The following is a 19,690-nucleotide window of genomic DNA, read 5'->3' on the forward strand; positions in this document are numbered from 1 at the left end:
CTTCATGCCTTCCAATCCTCAACAGCTACAGTGCTTCTTCAAGAGTGGCATTTTTATCCTTTACGTTTGCATAATTCTTCCAGTGAGTTGCTCATTCTGCAGGGTTTTGAATGCATATCTGTCCGCATTGCAAATGATCCAATTATTGACAGATTAGGTGTAAAATGAGGTTCCATCTAGTAAGTGCTCATACTGTACACAGGCATCTATAAGTATGATGTTACATCATACAAATGACCCTGAAAAGCTTCACCAATTTTTTTGTCTATAATATTAGTTAACGTCTAAATGTTGAAATATTTGTTAATCCTTTGTTAGTGAGTTTGCTTCTAAAAACCTTAATGTGCACTTCCAAAGAATTGAGCATGTCACAGCAGTCATGTCTTGTTATTTTTAACTGTTTTATATTTCACAAGGCAAAAAGCCAAGTATTCACTCAGTGACTCTGAGGAGGAGGATCAATGGATCCCACGAAAAGTAAAAGGTAAGAAGGGAACAAAAAACTATGCTGACAAAAGTTTATTGTCTGACAAGGCAATGGGGAATCCAGATTTTAGTGGAGATTAGTGATTTTGTGTGCTAGTTTTCTTGTTCTCATGGTATGTACTGTATCTGCTCATCTTTTAACACAGCTAGGGACTTTTGTTTTTCTATTTCATGGATGTTTTGTTTCTTTCATTGGGGAATAAAATATCAACAAAACCCATAAATATGTTATACTGATAACTGTACCATATTTTAATTGTTAAATGTACCATATTATAATTTTTTTTCTATATTCATTGTTCTTTATATGAAAAAAAAGCATGTGTGTGTGTATATATAATGTATTGCTAAAAGTAGTGGTGCACCGAAATGAAAATTCTGGTACTGAAACCGAAAATTCAAAATGCACTTGGCCGAAAACTGAAATGCGTAGTTTTTAAAAATGAGTATATATTTTTTGTAAAAAAATACACTTTGATTAAAAAAAACAATATATCCCCAATTATTATGTAAAATATGAAAGAGGATGTTTCGGCGAGTAAATAGATACCCAACATGTCACGCTTTAAAATTGTGCACGCTCGTGGAATGCCGTGAAACTGCGGTACTTAAAAATCTCCATGGGTGATGCTTGAAAAATTTCTGCAGGTCAGCAGTGTAAAGTTAGAGGAGTTCTAGTGCGATAATTATTGCTCTTGCTCCGACGTTCGTGGCGATACCTCACATGTGTGGTTTGAACACCATTTACATATGCATTCACCTTATGCGAGCACGGGGGGGCGGAGGCACTTTAAACTTTTCTAAAAAAATGTATTTAATGTTTTTTTTTTTTTTTTGCACTGTTCCTTTAAAAAAATGTAAATACGTTTATTCTTAGCACAAGAAATGCATGCATCCCTTGTGATAGAAATAATTAGTGACAGGTCCTCTTTATGAAGAGATATGGGGTCAATAAGACTCCATATCTCTCCTCTGCAATGTGAAGAATTGGATAAAAAAAAAGCATTGATCTAGTGCTTTAAAAAGGGGGGAAAAAAAAATGGCCGGAAAGGGAACTGACATCGCTCCGGTCCTCCAAGGGCATAGAGATGTGTTGCGGCTATCTTTCCTTCACTCATCTCTATGCCCAGGCCGGCGAGGGGCGGGGTTTTTTCGGCACCTGTATCGGTGCTTTTTTTTGTTTTGGCCACCGAAATTTTGGTGCATCCCTAGCTAAAAGTATTGGGACACCCCTCCAAATCATTGGATTCAGGTGTTCCAATCACCTCCATATACAAGTTTCTTAAAAATGACTACCAATAAAGAATCATGATTTGGTGCCAACCCTATTAAAAAAAAAGTATATAGCCTTTTTTGTAGGCATCGTCTTTGAAACACATCAAGGCTCTTTTCTTGTTGTTAGTTTACCTATGCATATCTTTTCTACACTAAGCTAATGACTGAGCAAGAAAATGAAGCAGTATGCAGAGTCAGCTCCTGTACAGCAAGCAAGTCCTTGTTTCTTTACACTGAGGTTTCGCTGTACGTCACACCAGGCAAGGTCTGAAAGACGTGGCTTCTCAGGATATGTAGAACAAAGTCCTTGCAAATTAGTCATAGTTTGGTTTTTGCTGACCGAGAGAAGGATTGTATATAGTGCTCAGCATAAATGAGTACACCCCAACAGATTTGTTAGAAAACCTTTCCTTTCAGAATTAACATTTTATATGAGACACTATGCTACAAAATACTTCCACAAATGTGGGTCATTGATTGCAAACAAGATTTGTTAATTTGCACAAATAAAAAGTTTTTTCCTAACAAATTCATTGAAGACCATGTTGCAAAAATGAATACACCCCAATGAAAGTATTAGGAGCAAAGCTAAATTTTAGACAACAAAATCCGAATTAACAAGATTTCAATTACAGGTAAGTCTAATTATTCATTAAACAAGTGTCCAGTAGACAGTTAATTATAAAAAAGCATTACTTATCAAAGAAAACCCCTTCCCATTTCATGCTGTCAGCAATGGCACTATATGGAAGAGAAATTTCACAAGGCCTGTGAAAGAAAATAATTTCTTTACATAAAAAAGGTGAAGGCTACAAGAAGATCAGCAAAGCTTTACTTATCAGTCAGAATAATGTAGCAAAAGTGATACAAAAATGTAACAAAGCTGCAATTGCAACCATCTTACATAGACGTCCAGGCCGTCCATGGAAGTTAATATCTTGACAGGAGTGTCTTCTGATGAGAAGGGTTGAATAAAATCGCCTTGCAAGTTCACGTTAGTTGTCTAAAGAAATAGAAGGCTAAACTGGGGTGATTGTTCTCTGTACACTATACACTGCAGAGGAATGGCATGCATGGGTGTCGTCCACGTAGGAAGCCTCTCCTAAAGCCCATGCACAAAAAAGCCCGCCTAGAATTTGCCAGGGCCCATGCTGAAAAAGAAGACTACTGGGATTCTGTAGTCTGGAGTGATGAGACAAAGATAAATGTTTTTGGAACTGATGGCTTCAAAACTGTATGACGTCACAAAGGCGAGGAGTACAAAGAAAAATGCATGGTGCCTACAGTGAAATATAGTAGGGGCAGTGTCCTTCTGTGGGGCTGCATTAGTGCTGGTGGTGTCAAGGAGCTGCATTTCATTGATGGTATCATGAATTCACAGATGTATTGCTCTATATTGAAAGAGAACATGCTACCATCACTCCGTGCCCTTGGTCGTTGTGCACTTTTCCAACATGACAATGATCCAAAACACACATCTAAGGCCACTAATGCATTTCTGAAGAAGCACAGAGTGAAAGTGATTCCGTGGTCAAGTATGTCTTCTGATCTGAACCCAATCGAACACCTATGGAGAATTCTGAAGAGATAAGTTGAGCATCAGTCTCCATCCAACATCCAGGCCCCAAAAAGAGGTTGTTCTTGAAGAACAAAAAGATAGATGTTGCAGTATGTGGCCGACTTGTTCATTCCATGCTGTCAAATCATGGAGGTCATACAAAATACTAGATGTAGCAGTTTTTGCTCTGGGGTGTATTCATTTTTGCATCAACTGATTTGAGTAAAACTGAAGATTTTGTAATTTAAGTTATATTATTAACCTTACTTTCACAATTTTGGAAATTGTTCCTGTGTTCATTAAGATATTGATTAAAATGTTACTTTTCAAAAAGGGTGTACTCATTTATGCTGAGCACTGTGTGTGTGTGTGTATGTATATATGTATATATATATATATATATATATATATATATATATATATATATATATATATATACACACACACTTGCAATACTTTTGATAATATAGTGTATTGTGACACCCCTCCAAATCATTGGATACACTGTTCAATTCCAATCACCTCCATGGCCACAGGTGTATAAAATCAAGCCCCTAGGCATGCAGACTCCTTCTACAAACATTTGTAAAAGAATGGGTCGCTCTCAGGAGCTTAGTGAATTCAAGTGTGGAACCATTTTAGGTTGCCACCCGTGCAGTAAGTCCATCCATGAAATTTCCTTGCTACTAAATATTCCACGGTCAACTGTTAGTGGTATGATAACAAAGTGGAAGCAACTGGGAACAACAGCAACTCGGCCACAAAGTGGTAGCCACGTAAAATGACAGAGCGAGATCAGCGCATGCTGAAGTGCACAGTGTGCATAAGTTGCCAACTGTCTGCAGAGTCAATAGCTAAAGACCTCCAAACTTCATGTGGCCTTCAGATTAGCACAACAATGATGCATAGAGAGCTTAATGGAATCGGTTTCCCTGGCTGACCAGCTGCATCCAAGCCGTACATCACCAAGTGCAATGTAAAGTGTCGGATGCAGTGGTGTAAAGCACACCGCCACTGGACTCTAGAGCAGTGGAGACGTGTTCTCTGGAGTGACGGATCACGCTTCTCTGTCTGGCAATCTAATGGATGTGTCTGGGTTTTGTGGTTGCCAGGAGAATGGTACTTGTTTGACTGCATTGTGCAAGTGTAAAGTTTGTTGGAGGGGGGATTATGGTGTGGGGTTGTTTTTCAGGGGTTGGGCTTGGCCCCTTAGTTCAAGTGAAGGTAACTCTTAAGGCATCAGCATACAAGGCATTTTGGACAATATCATGCTCCCAACTTTGTGGGAAGAGTTTGGGGATGGTCCCTTCCTGTTCAAACATGACTATGCACCAGTGCACAAAGCAAGGTCTATAAAGACATGGATGAGCGAGTTGGGGATGGAGGAACTTGACTGGCCTGCACAGAATCCTGACCTCAACCCGACAGAACACCTTGGGATGAATTACAGCAGAGACTATGAGCCAGACCTTCTCGTCTGTCCGACATCAGTGCCTGACCTCACAAATGCCCTTCTGGAAGAATGGTCAAACATTCCCAGAGACACACTCCTAAACCTTGTGGACAGATTTCCCAGAAGAGTTGAAGCTGTTATAGCTGCAAAGGGTGGGTCAACTCAATATTGAACCCGATGGACTAATACTGGGATGTCAGTTGCCAATATTCAGTTGCAGAGAGTTGGTGGAGTCGGGAGAAGTTGGTGTGTGCGGTATGGGGGGGCTCTTCCAACCAGCTGTCCAGGGAGCTGATCAGTGAGTACCAGAAATTGACGTACCTCACAAAACAGAACATTTTACTGCTCCTGGTTTTATTGATAGCGACTTTGAGGAGTGAGAGACAGAGGTTCCCTACTGGTCAAAATTACAGGCTATTTAGCAAGTAGCCTTCTGGTGAGTGCATAGAGGTAGAGGACCATGCACAGGAAAAGAGCACATTTATAGGATTCAACAGTGTTGGGAATTGTTTTCACTGGAGAGATTTTATAAGACTGTCACCTGGAAGGACTTTTGTTATTTATTGCACTCGGCACTTTAAAGAGCACAGTTTATATTATATCACTGATGTGTTTCTATTAGAAGGCTTGTGTTATATCATCACACTTGGTACTTTAGTAAGCACTTTCTGTGTATTAATTTATAATATTTTATTTATTGACTGTGGTTGTCACATATTTGTGTATTATTTTTGACATATTGTTTATGTGCTGCACTGTTTTGATACACTTACATTTTGGGTTTGTCACTTCTCTTTTAGTGCGAGCAGCTCCAACTCTAGCGCTCATCACTTATGTTAAACACCAAGTATGATTATTTTGCAAGGACTTTGCTCTACATATCCTGAGAAACCACGTCTTTCAGACCTTGCCTGGTGTGACATATACAGTGAAACTCCAGTGTAAAGAAACAAGGACTTGCTTGCTGCACAGGAGCTGACTCTGCATACTGCTTCGTTTTCTTGTTCAGTTGTAAGCTTAGTGTACAAAAGATGTGCATAGGTAAACTAACATCAAGGATAAAGCCTTGATGCATTTCCAAAATAATGCCTACAAAAAAGGCTATATACTTTTTTAATAGGCTTGACACCAAATCATGATTCTTTATCGGTAGGAATTTTTAAGAACCTTATATATATGTTGTACGTTCATGAATACACAGCTAATATGCACAACAATGAATAGTGGCATCATCTCTGTATATGTGAAAACAATAGTGATGGTCCATTTGTGTTCATTTGTAATTATCTCCACACATGACCCAAATTTACCCCATCCCTCTCTCTCCCACCCCGAAGCATGGATTAGCATTCATTTTTTTCCATAAAAGTGAAGTCATCCCAGATAACTAATCAGAACTTTTCCAGTTAACCAGTCATACGTTTTTTTAAGCATATGTGCGTGTATTGCAGGAATGTACTGCACTTCCCTACTAATGGAATCTTGTATATATTGATGAACTGTGATTTAGTGGTTTAGGTCACTTTCATAGAGTGTACTGGTATTAGTTTGAGAATGCAGAATATGCTTTTTACAAATTCACATGGTAAATTTTGCCATTGTAGCTCCTTCAGCATGTAACATAGTCGATGATGATCAGTTTGCTATGGCTCTCTTTGGCGGTCCTTCTACTGTGAAGCAAAAAACTAAGAAAAAAGGCACAGGTTGGTGTTTACTATTCATGCTGTTCTGAGTTAATATTCTTGATAATCTTTGACAGAAATGAAGTTGTGTTGGATGCAAGTGACATATTCCTTTGTGTCTCTATACTTATACTAGAATTTTATTGGTCTGATGAATGTACTGTTATGGACTGCACATTGCGTACAACACTAATTTGTCTAATGAGCATGTAACCATTATTTTTTATGGATTGGATGGCTTTATGACTTTAAGCAAAGCAGAGTTGCACCAAAAAAATGGATTGTTGTGGAAAGAAGGCTTTTAATGATATTAATATTTTGTGCAGAGGGTGGCTATAATGATGAATGAAATAATTTTTCTGTTTTTAAATTGTTACAGTTAAAACCGTAACCGATAATCCTTCAAAATGTGAAGTACAGAATCATCCAAGAACAACTCTAATCATTTGTCCCCTGTCAGTGTTGAGTAACTGGATTGTAAGTATGATTTGTGTCTTTACCTAGCCTTGTCCCATGCAAGCTGTGCAAGGTATCCTTTTGCAACATGTGCTAAGTTGCTTCAGATATTATTAACAATATTGGTATGCATTTAGGAGACTCTTTATCGTACATCATGGGACACAGAGCAGGCTATTCATTCATACAGGTGGCATATAACCCACATAGTCATGAACACTGGCCGACCAATTGGAGAGGAAGTCCTTCCCTATATAACCCCCCCATACACAGAAACTACTTCAGTTTTTTTGCCAGTGTCTGTAAGGTGGATGGTCACTTATGTGCTGGATGTGCTCTTGGACTTAAAGGTCTGGAACGGTTCTGCTGTAAATCAAGGACTCAGTTGTATCCATTTAAAAAGCTGTTAGCCAAATGGATGGTACCCGAGCCTCTTTGGGTAGAAGAGAAGAATCCTTGAGGTTTGCCGGTAATGCAGTCTTATGGAGCTGGACCCTGCGTTATGGAACCCTGTGCAGTGTTTGTTCTGACCAAGGTGCTTTCCAGCAGGGTGGTATACAGGTCCAAGAGGTTGGACCCCAGATATAGGGGGCATCGAGTCCTTGAAGGTCTTTTATGACAGAGGCGGCCTTGATGGGTGATGGTTGGACTCCTGTTATGAGTCAGAGTTGTGCGGTGGGAAAGGTAAGTTTACATTTGAAGTGTTTCTTTGAAGATCTGTCCAGTAATTCTCCCGGGGGCCACTGAGGACAGTGTGCTGTTTGGTCTGGCCAGCCATGCTGCGTATATCTCTGAAGGAATATTAGGCTGCAATTTTTCCTCCAGCCACTAGAGGGGCCGATCTCCATAGCCTACTCTTGTGCAGTGGAGGCAGGAAGTAGAGGGGTGTCCATTTTGGCTTATGTTTGAAGTCACATGTGGGCTGACGGCTTAGTGAGGCTACTGATCGATAGCAGGGGCACAGACCAGTCTATGGCTGGATGATGATGTGTGAGTATTATCCTTGGGGGAGCTGCATTACCAGACAGGACACAATTCTACACTGCATTAGCCTGCATAATTTCGGGGGGAAGCTTGCATTTAATCTGCAGGAGCAGTGAAGCGGTATAGAGGCTGCATTCAGGCTGAGTGTGATACATATGTGCTTGCCTAGTACTGAACCAAGTGCAGTTAATTTTGACACAGCTCTTTGATGAAACAATACAGCTCTAGAAAGCGGGGCAGTTGCAGCATTGGATTACATTATTGCATGCATACCCGCACAATTATATGAACTGTATATTTACATAAACTGCATTCGTACATGCATAAACTGCATAGGTACATGTATACGTAAATGCACAAACTGCATACATACATACATACATACATACATACATACATTTTTAAATGCATAAATTGCATACTTAAATGCATATCTGCATAAACTGCATACTTGTACTTGCATAAATTGCATGCTTACATACTTGTGTCAACTGTGTACTTGTATAATTGTTATACTTGTATAGCTGAGTACCTGTATACTTGCATAAACTAAACTGTATAAATGCATACTTATGTATCTACATAACCACATACCTGTGTACCTGCATAGCCGCATACTTGCTTGCCTGTGTAATTGCAGAACTGGAGACCGACATGGCTACAGACCTGCATCCCTGCGGGACTGCATAACTAAGTGACAATATAGTTGACTATGGGTCCCAGAAGGGGGAGGCAGCTGTGTCACCCTCAGGTCTAGTGGACTTGGGAGGGGTGAGGGTGTGTTAACCTGGTGCTGTCCACATTTCATGATTGACCAGTGGTGTCAGGTGTATCTGGGCTACTGTGTTTATCTGGTATTGCAGCTATTCCCGGTGGCAGAGCTGCAATAGACTGCGGTGGCATCACCCTGAACAAGCCTAATCTCGTCTGAAATCGGAAGCTAAGCAAGATTAACCCTGGTTAGTACTTGGAGGGGAGACTGCCTAGGAATACCAGGTGTTGTATGCTTTTCCCCTCCAGAGTCTGAGACAGTTGTGGTTTGAGAAGTATCGCAGGAAGAGGATGCTAGGGCAGTTTCTGAGGTGATTGGAGACACTCGACGGGTTTGGAGGCCCACAGCCACCTGGGGATGTGAGGTCTATCTTAGATCTCAAGGAACTAGACATAAGTCTGGACGTCCTTTTGCTTCGGATTGGAGCAGTCCGATCAGTCGTGGCTTCTCGGCAAGAGATACGTTTTGGGTGTCCATAGTCCTCAATGATGCATATCCTTGTGTACTAATTTTTTCAGGTTCATCAAGGGTTTCTGCAATTTGCAATAAAGAATTGCCATTCTTTTTTTTTTTGGGGGGGGGGGGGGGGCACTGCTCTTTGGGCTGCCCACAGCCCCCGAGTGTTCATTAAGCTCTTAGCCGTGGTGCTGGTCTTGCTCAGGACATAGGGGGGTGTCAATCTCAAAATACCTTAATGTTCCTTTGTTCAGGAAGCAGTTGGTTCCATGTTTAAAGCGAAACATAAGAAACAAAAGGTATCCTTCAATACGTCTCTGCATGAGGAAATGATATCTCTGCATGAGGAAATGATATCTACATTGAAGTGGTTTCCTGCGTGCGTTTCCACTCCAGGTCTTTTGTAGAGGAACTTTCTATTTATTATTATTTTATTTCAGGTACTTATATAGAGCTGTCAATTTATGCAGCGCTGTACATATATATTGTACATTCACATCAGTCCCTAACCCTCAAGGAGCGTACAATCTAAGGTCCCTAACTTGCATTCATACGTACACATACTAGGGACAATTTATACAGGAGCTAATTAACCTACCAGCATGTCTTTGGAGTGTGGGAGGAAACCGGAGTACCCGGAGGAAACCCACGCAAGCACAGGGAGAACATGCAAACTCCAGGCAGGTGGTGCCGTGGTTGGGATTCGAACCTATCTATCTGGAGTCTGAATTGGTGATTGTTTGTTCGGAATCTGGAGAAGGGGTGATTTTCCAGTCATATAGAAAATAGTAATCACCAATGCCAGTCTCTTTGGTTGGGGTCTGGTTTGGAAGTGGCTGCAGTGTAGGGGACTTGTTCTCCACAGGAGGGAATACTGCCCATCAAGATCTTGAAACTTCGGGCAGTACGCCTTGCTCTGGATTATTTGACAAACCAATTGCAGAGGTTTGTGGCCAGGGTGCAGCCGACAATGCCCTGGCAGTGGTGTATATCAACCACCAGGGCGGCACCAGGAGTCGTGCGATTCAGTAAAAGCTGAGCCACATTCTGTCTAGGGCAAAACGGCATGTGCCGTCTCTACTGGTAGTACACATTCCATGTATAGAAAACTGTCATGGGTTTCTTTCCCCTGAGGTCAGCGGCCGATAACGGGTGAGTGGTCCCTGCATCCCAAGACATTCTCAGCAATCTGCCAGCATTGGGGAACTCTGGATGTAGGTCTGCTGACTTCCAGGTTCTACAACAAGTTAGACATATGTCCAGGACTAGAGTCCCACTAGCAATAGGGGTAGATGCACTGGTAACACCATAGGGACCAGTTTCTCACTCCTTGATTTGTACTTCGTGCTTTAACTTGATCTTAGCTCTCCTTGGAGAGAGCACCTTTTGAACCAATTAAAGAACATTCATCCTTTGACTTGGTAGATGGCTTCTTTGATTACTATCACTTTGGCAGGAAAAGTGTCAGAACTGGTGGCTCTTTCATGCAAGGACAGTGTCTTGCCTTTCTTTTTTCCTAGTCCACAGTAGGCAGGGAAAAAATCACTGCATGCTCTAAATGTAGTAAGGGTGCTCAGGATTTACTTCAGTTTGGCGGCACAGGTCAGGAATCCTGGTCTGTGCTGCCAGAAGGGCCAAGGAAGGGCAGGTATCTTCCAGGTTGACTATTTCTCATTGGATTCGCCAGTTAATCATTCAAGCCTATGCTTTGAATGATAAGGACGCTCCCTTTCGGGTGAGAGCACACTCTACCAGGAGTGTTGGGGCGTCTTTGGCTATCCGCTGTCAAGCGTCAGTGGCCCAGGTTTACAAAGCCTCTACATGGTCTTCGGTTCATACATTCACAAGGTTCTTCCAGGTGGATGTCAGAGTGGTGTAGGATTCTGCCTTTGGCCACAGCATTTTACAAATGGCTGAGTAGATCCTTTGGGATTGATGGTGGTGGCTATTATGGTGTCACCCACCCCTCAGATTTTTTTATTGCTTTAGGACATCCCACGTAAGCACATATAGCCTGCTCTGTGTCCCATGATGTACAATAACGAAAACTGGATTTTTTTCTAGATACTTACCTCTGAAATCCATTTCTTGGAGTACATCATGGGACACAGAGGTCCCTCCCCTCTGCTTGCTACAAAACTGAAGTACTTACTGTGTGGGAGAGGTTATATAGGGGGCACTTGTCCACTTGGCCAGTGTCCATTTACCTATAGGTGGCATATAACCCACATAGTCATGAATATCCTGCTCTATGTACCGTGATGTACTCCAAGAGATAGATTTTACAGGTAAGTATATAGAAAAAAACCAATTTTTCCAGAGTTCTTTGAGCTTACTGCATGTTGGAGGGGGAACCTGTTGAATTCACTGGCTAAAACTTGGCTTATCCCTTAAACTGAACTCAGTGAAAATTCACTAACACGCAAAAGCACTATTGGCATTTCTTCAGCAACAAATTGCACACAACAGTGTATTCTGGCAGAACTTTATTGGAATGATTGGTTAGAATGTCTTTTTTAATAATTTCCTTTTTACTGTATCAGTTTTAATAACTAACACACTTAATATTTTTTTCCAGGATCAGTTTGAGCAACATGTTAAAGCAGATGCTAAATTAAATATTTACATCTACTATGGACCTGAACGCAACAAAAATCCAGACTTTCTTTCCAAGCAGGATGTTGTATTAACAACGTACAATGTGGTAACTCATGATTATAGTGTAAGTCTGCTGTTATGCTTATGTACTAGAGTTTAAAGTTATGCTAAATTCTGGTTTAAAAATGCTGCTCAAGTATATGTTCTTACAAAAAAAGTTCATTTTATTGGTCACAGCCTTTTCTAATTTTTTTTTTACTTCTGCTTTGATCCAGCTTCCTGTTAAAGGCTGGCTGTGTCCATTCTCCATGGTCCCACTGTATGTAGGAACGTAGTCTTCCTCTCTTGCTCGCTCCCAAGATAGACAAGAAACTATGCGATTTGTAGCACGCATAGAGCTGTGCATATGACTGCAATAAACGTTCACTGCCTGTTTGAAACATATGAAAGTGAGGAGAAAAAGGAAGGGTTTGGGAGATCATGAAGGATATTGCAAGGAGGCAGGAAAGCATTGTAAGATACAATTGCATGAAAAATAGATTACAGGATTAACAGATTACAGCACATTAGTATCGGCTCTGGGGAAGAGGGGGATACCCTTGAAATGCCTCTGTATTAAGCTTGTTGGATGTCATCTGAGCTGATCTTGGGCATGTGCAGTGGTTCTGGTTGATGTCTCTTCTTGTGTTTGAGATGAGCCTTTTTATGCATTTGCATTTGTGAATATGATCACTTACTGTAAAAGAGTTCTAAAGGCTCAAGGTTTTTTACCTTCATGTATTCTATGCATGAAGGTAAAAAACCGTCTGTGTGCAGCGTTCCCTCCCCCAATCCTTACTTGAACCCCCTCTGATCCAGTGACATTCTCAACAGCCTCTGCTGTCTGGGGACTTTTCCACCTCATTGGCTGAGACAGCAGTGGGAACCCATGGGCTCCTGATATTGTCAGTCACAGCAATTAGGAGAGAACGGGGGCGGGGAGGTCGAGCCGTGGCTCTAGGTGTCTTACGGATGCATAGAGCAGCAGCTCGGGGATGAGCACACAGCGGTGCCCCCAGGGCATACAGCTTTCCCTGGGGGCAATGCTCGAGGGGAGGAGCCAGGAGCACCTGCGGGGACCCGGAAAGAAGAAGGATCGGGGCTGCTGTGTGCATGTTTTTGTTTTTTTTTTTGTTTTGTTTTTTTTTAAATAACAAAGCTTAAGTGTCACTTTAAGTAAATGGTGCTTTGGGTGACACACTAGGCTGGTGCACCCTCTTTTGTTTCTTTTGTTGGAACCTTTCATGACCGCTAGATTAATAAATCAACCTCATAGTGTACACATGAGGACTAGCAGGTTCCAGCCCTTTTAAACATGGTTTCATGGGTTCCTGATGCCTAAAACTGCCTATACAATTACTGACTTCCCACTGACAATGTATAGCTCTTTCATTAGGTTACATAGGCAACTCAGGGGTTGCAGTGGAGCACTGGCAGAGAGACTTTTATTCCTGGGGTCACCATCGTGCTGGTGCTTCTTGTTACAGTGCCCTCTTGGCTGACTCGGACAGCTGTTATCAGCATGGGTCCTATCCTACTTGTCTGCAAGCCAACAATGGCAGAGATGAGGGGTACATGGACTGGCCCCAACCTGACAGGGTGTTCATTTCATCAAAAATGTTCACTCAGCAATATACCATGGAGTATGCCTTTTGGTAAATTCAGCGGTCTCCCATTTCAACAAGAAGCTAACAGTATCGGTGGACAAGGTCCGAGTATTTAATGAAGCCTGGGATAATTGTCTGGAGGCCTTATATAAATCCTTATTTGCTCTGATGGGGCAGCTCTACAACCTCTAATTTCAGCTGTAGGAGTGTGCCAAAGCCTAGACGGAATACCGAAGCAAGCATAAACCTGAAGATTTCCCACATGCGGTTTGTTTCTCCTTGACCCCTGGAAGGACTCCTTTCAACAACTTTCTCATTTGGGGGGGTCTTGTCTGTACACATCTGCAGGATCTTATGACTGAAGTGTTTGGTCAGTGGAGTTACCCTGCAAAAAGCAAGTGGAACATTTTACTTTTTCAGGGGTAGTGTTTCTTTGAAAAGGTTTGGATGGGTTCTGAAATTGCAGAAGTTGGCCATAGTCCCAACGCACAGGTTGAAATGTTTAGGTCTGACCCTGGACACCATCCAGACAAGAGTTTTCCTTCCTCCTGGACAAATCTTGTTCTGAGGGCTCAGGTGAACTCGTTCAAGGCTCCCACAAATTCCTCAATTCTCTTATATAAGGGTTCTAGGAAAGATTGTAGCTTTTCTCTGAGATAGTTTCATTTCAGGCCCTCTACTATGTAATGTCTTGATGGCATGGGACAGGAGGACACATAGGTGGGACTCCTCGACTACATAACATGCCAGCATGAGACTGTCTCTGGAGTAGTTGATCTCCTAATGCTTGCTGGAGATAGGGAAATCATTTCTCCCTTTGCCTTAGAGGGTCCTGGTGACAGACGCCAGCCTGGTGGTTTGGGGTGGAGTTCTATTGCCTTGACCTGTTGATTGACACAGCTGAAGTACCTCTCTGTAAGGGTTCAGTTGGACAATGCCAAGATGGTGGCATACTTGTATCATCAAGGAGCTGCACCACAAGTTGGGCTGCTCAGGAGGAAGTGGATCTCATCCTGTCTTGGACAGAACTTCATGTTCCCACACTGCCCGTTGTCCACATTCCAGATGTGGAAAATTGGCAGGTGGATTTTCACAGCTGTCAACAACTGTCTCTGCTGGAGGGGGGCTTTTCCACCAATAGGTGCTCGAAGAACTCTGCTGATGGTGGTGAACCCCAGCTGTGGATCTTCTGGCATCCAGGTTAAATGTGAAGCTGGACGTATTCTTCTCCAGGACCAGGGATCCTCAAGCTTTCAAAGTAGATACTTTGGTGACACATTGGGACCAGTTCTCTCTAATTTAATGCCTTTCTGCTTTTAGCTCCTCTGGGTCACAGGATGCAAGTGTAATGAAATCCAGTGATTCTGATTGCCTCGCCTGATCTAGAAGAACATGCTACTCTGACATTGTGAATGTGTTGTTGGTCAATCCATAGACCCCTCCGGATCTACCCAGCCTCCTGTCACAAGGTCTGCTCTTTCACCTTTTTTTTTTTTATAGTCAATTACTTTAATGGCATGGCTGTTGAAGCCAAGGTTCTGAGAAATGGGAGTTTATGATTTGGTCATTCTTTCCCCACTGAAGGCGACTTCACAGAACATTTACCACAGAACTTGCTTGAGGTGATAGTAGCCTTATTAGTGTGCTTGCAACAAAAACAATTGAGTACTGTCTGTGATTATTTATTTGCACTAACATCCAGATTTTCAGGACAGACTCTAAAAAAAAAAACTGTACAAGGCAATCTCATTTTATCTCAACAGCTAGTCAAGTTTAATTACCACTGTTGTGTATGTTTGAGTTTTTTCTTTTTCACAGAACTTGGAAATCTTATTTTGTTTGGTGTAAGAATAGGGGACTTCATCCTCGCAAGTATATTTTGGGTCACATCCTGGCCTTTTACAAGCTCAGAATTGATCTCTGCTTTGGCAGTCATTTTTCAGGCACCAATTGTTTCTTATTCCTATGTGGGTACCTTTGTGCAGTGTGCCACAAGTATTGTTCCATTGTTCCATTGGTTAAGACTGTTGACTCTGTGGGACCTCAACCTGCTACTTTCTGTATTGCAGAAATCTCCTTTTGAACTCATTTGAGATGTTCCTTTTAGTCCTGACACAAAAGGTTATTTTTCTGGTTTTTGTTACTGTAGCTTGGGGAGTTTTGCAGTTGGATACTCTTCCTTGTTAGAAACTGTTCATGGTGCTCCACTGTGACAAGGTGGTTCTATGGCCTCAACTTTTCTTTTTATCTAAGGTGGGTTTTTTTGTTCTATCTCATCCAGGACATTGTGTTGCTGTTTTTCTGTCTTATGCCTCAGATGTCAGGGAACAAGGCTTTTCACACCTTGGTTGTGGTTCAGGCTATCAGATGTTACCTTAAGTTGACTGCTGCAATTTGTCAGTCTGATTCCCTCTTTGTGCTTCCTGAAGGGCCAAGGAAGGGTCATGAAGCTTCCAAATCTACAATCCATCAGCTTATTTCTCAAGCTTATAGTCTAATGGGCAAAGTTTCAAATTTTTTGTGTTGGCTCATTCTACAAGGAGTGTTGGTGCTTCCTGCACTGTTTGTCATTTAGGCTTTAGTAGCTCAAGTTTGTAGGGCTGCTACCTGGTCTTTGGTTCATTCTTTTATGAAGCTTTACCAAGTAGATGTTTGAGCCGCTATGGACACTTTTTTTGGTCTTGCAGGCTGCTGCGCAGGTTCTAACCTGTTCTGATTTATTTGTTTAGGACCTGTTGGTTTGTTGCTCTCTTGCCCTCCTCTAATATTAAGTGCTTTTGGACATCTCTATAATAAATATGAAGATGCTCTTTACCTATAAAAACCTTTTTTATGGAGTGCATCACAGGATACAGGGATCCCACCCCTCTTCCCTTTTGATTAATTTCCTGCTGCAAAAAAATGAAGCCTTGCTGAGCTGGAAGGGCTTATGCCAGTGTCTGTATTTTTGCCAGTGTCTTATCACCTGAATATGGTAGCATAACTCTATTGTATTGTGTGGATATGCAAAAACCTTGTATCCTGTGTCAGGATCACAGGGGTAAACAGGCTCTTGGCAGAATGTTCAGTAAACTTTAAAATCTGCTTTATTTATCACAAAACCGAAAAGCGATGGGTTTCATCTTCAGATTCAGTTTAAACACGACAGGTAAATCAGTACAACACAGTCTTGCATGAATAAATTTCAGCATCCCAGCCACAGCATACACAGTCTTTCAAAGTCTCTGTTAAAGGCAAGCTCACACAGCAGGTCAAAGCCAGATTATTGAGACTTCCAGAAAGCATCCAGGTCTCTTCACTACAGACAGCAAAACTGCCATCCATCAGCCCCCCTAACCATCTGCTTAATAAACAGACCTGAAGGGAAAGTACCCTACCTTCTATAATTACCCCCTCCTAAACTTTCCCCAGGCTGACTCTCTACATACCCTCCCTCCCCAGGGGTCTGGGCATCCACATTCCACATGGTCCCTGTCATTTTGCAAGACACTTGCTCTTCATAGTAGGCCCTAACACAAGCACCCGATCCCCAGGTTTAAACTCTCTGACCTTGGCAGGTTGGCTGTATAGCCAACTCTGGACCCTTACCAAAGGTCTGCGAAAATGTTTAATCACTTTTATGATTTTCTTTGGTTCTCTGTACCACAAATCACAATTCACAGCAAATTGGGGGAACTGCCAAGTTGCTGTGGTTCACCACCAAATCCAATTTGTTTGCATTACTGATGAGCTAGCTGTTCTCTATACGCAGGTATCCAGATCAGCCTTTCCTCAGCTTGACTTTAAAGTGCCATACTCAGACCCCTCTGGACTAGACATTGCAGGGAGGCTAGCCTGAAATGTTACTTTAGGACACTGGGCCTCTGAGCCCTATCCTTGCACCCTGAGCTACATTGCTTGCCACCCTGCAGTGCAGCATGTCTGATTCTAGATGCACAGGGAACAGTCCTACTGTACTGAGTGTACAGCTTTCTGAAGCTAAGTCTCTTAAGTCCTAATGAACAAACCTGTAACGAAGGTGTCAAAGGCTCTGCCATTACTCCTAAAATACGCTTTTTTGGCTGTTGTTGAGGCAGTACACAACACTTTAAATCTCCAGAAACAGCCTGTAGCTTCTATTACTGCTGTCCCACTGAAGGCTCTTTGAGGGCTCCTAAAAATGCCAAGACCTTCCTGTTGCACCCACTATTCACAATCTTTCTTTATGGAGATTGGAAGAACCCTGGCAAGCTTTTTGTCCTTTCCAAGCATCTATTAGCCTTGTACCCATTTGACGAGGACTTTGATAAAAAAAGTGGGCTGCCCCTCTGTGCATCAAGCAGTATCCCTTCTTAACAAAGCCCTGCACTGCAACCTATCTTGGAGGTGCTAGGCCCACATGGGGGATCTGATAACTGGGGAATGATCCCTTGACAAAGCATTTTAAACTAATGCTTGTATCCTTAAACTACACTGTGTACGTCAAAGAGGTACAGAAAATCCTGTCCTGAGCAGAACCTTCATGTTCCAGGCTTCTGTGCCATTTTCATCTCAGGCATAGACAATGGACAGTCAGGTTTCATTAGCTCAATCTATACATGTGCATTCAGTTTTCTTGAGCACTGGACACTACACGTTAATGTTAATATTTGCAATTCTAGTCACTATGATATGGTTTGAATATATAGTGCTGTATGTATATGTGTAACTTGAGCTAAGACACTTTTTTGTGTTAATATACAGCAGCTGATAGTTGTTTACAGGATTCTATCACTGGTGTATTTGATATAAGCTACATAGGCTTCATTAGCTGCCAATGTCTGGACCCAGATAGGTTTGTTTCCAAGTAACGGATCCTCTAGCAGAAACAATGGATACTCAGGTGAATCCATGGGATCAGTACACCAGGATCTATACCTTTCCTCCCCTGAACTTTCTTCCTCTGGGAAAGGACTGTTTTTCCATTCTGGTTCATAATGGCTGGCTTTAACAGCATGGCTGTTGAAGCCCAGGTCCTTACAGACAGGGAGATTTCTAAATCTGTGATATCCACTGTGGTAAAATGAAGGAAGTCAACTGCTTGTGAGGTTTGTCATTGAACATGGAAGGCATACTTCACTTGGTGTCTCAGGGTTTCCACTGTAGATTTCCTGTGGGTTGAATCCCTCTCCTTGATACAGCTTGAGCTGGACCAGCGTTTAACTCTTGACCCTATCCAAGGCCCGGTTTATGCTCTTTCTATCTTGTTTCAGAAATCGTTAGCCACTCATTCCTTGTCTAAAACCTTTGTATAAACAGTAGTCTAGTCTCCCATATATCTTGCGATTTTGTTCCCCTGTGAAATAAAAGTCTAATTCTCTCTGCTTCAGAAGCCGATATTTGAACCTATTAGAGACATTCTTCTCTCTACTTTCAACCACTATATCCCTTGTGGCCATCATCTCTGCGAGGCGAGTGTCTGAACTAGCAGTCTTATACAGCAAGGAACCCTTTTGGTGCTGCATAGGGACAAGATGGTGTTAAGACCTAGAACTTCCTTTTTGCCAAAGGTAGTTCCTACCTTTCAGCTCAACTAGAACATTGTTCTTAAATCCCTCTGTCTGGCTCCATTACACCAAAGAGAATTTGCCCTTCATTGTCTAGATGTGGATCAGGCTGTTGCTTCTTTTTAGAAAGAAATCTTGGCTGTTTCTCATAAGGGTTGTACCATATTCTTTCCACCATCTCTACATGGTTCAGACAGACCATTATCCAAGCTTACAGTCTTAAGAATTGGGCTCCACCCTTTCCTGTCCAGACTCACTATATTAGGTCTGCTTTTGCTTTGTGGAAATTTCAGCATCAAACAACTATTTCCCAGATTTGCAAGACTACCACCTGATCCTCTGTGCATACTGAGACATTATTGAATTCTAGCTTCAGGCATAAGGTTCTTCATACAGCTCTTTCAGCTGCAGAAATTGCCCAGTTATCTTTTATTTTCCTCAGGTGTGTTCATATTTATTTGCTGTGTTGCCTACCCCTCAGTTGGACTGCTTTTAGACATCCTAGGGGAATTGACTTTCTGTGACTTTTGTACTCATTGTAAAAGCCTTTTCTTGGAGTCCACTGGGTGACACAGGATCCTCCCCTCCATGTTTATGATCATGTTTTGGATACTGCTTGTCACCAACAGAGGTATGCTCGATATTAGGCATTATTCTGGGATGGCCTACAGTTTCTTTGTTTGCCAGTGCCAAAACCTCATGTAGGGAGCAATATAACCAAAGATGAATAAAGTCTTGTGTCCCTCAATGGACTCCAAGGAAAGGATTTTACAGTGAGTGTATAAATTCGTTTTTATGA

General features: G+C 42.0%; 1 protein-coding gene across 1 annotated transcript in view; it reads left to right on the forward strand.

Annotated features, from left to right (window-relative positions):
• Nucleotides 1–19,690, forward strand: part of HLTF (helicase like transcription factor) — a 94,056-nt gene that overhangs the window by 30,075 nt on the left and 44,291 nt on the right. Inside the window, exons 11-14 of the mRNA XM_089669525.1 lie at nucleotides 417–484; nucleotides 6,377–6,475; nucleotides 6,834–6,931; nucleotides 11,701–11,844. Of these exons, the coding sequence (XP_089525651.1) occupies nucleotides 417–484; nucleotides 6,377–6,475; nucleotides 6,834–6,931; nucleotides 11,701–11,844 (409 nt within the window). The remainder of the gene's footprint in view (nucleotides 1–416; nucleotides 485–6,376; nucleotides 6,476–6,833; nucleotides 6,932–11,700; nucleotides 11,845–19,690) is intronic.

The sequence above is a fragment of the Staurois parvus genome, unplaced genomic scaffold, assembly GCF_062004578.1.
Source record: "Staurois parvus isolate SC_StPar_1 unplaced genomic scaffold, SC_StPar_1.0 ptg000078l, whole genome shotgun sequence".
Lineage (NCBI taxonomy): Eukaryota > Metazoa > Chordata > Amphibia > Anura > Ranidae > Staurois > Staurois parvus.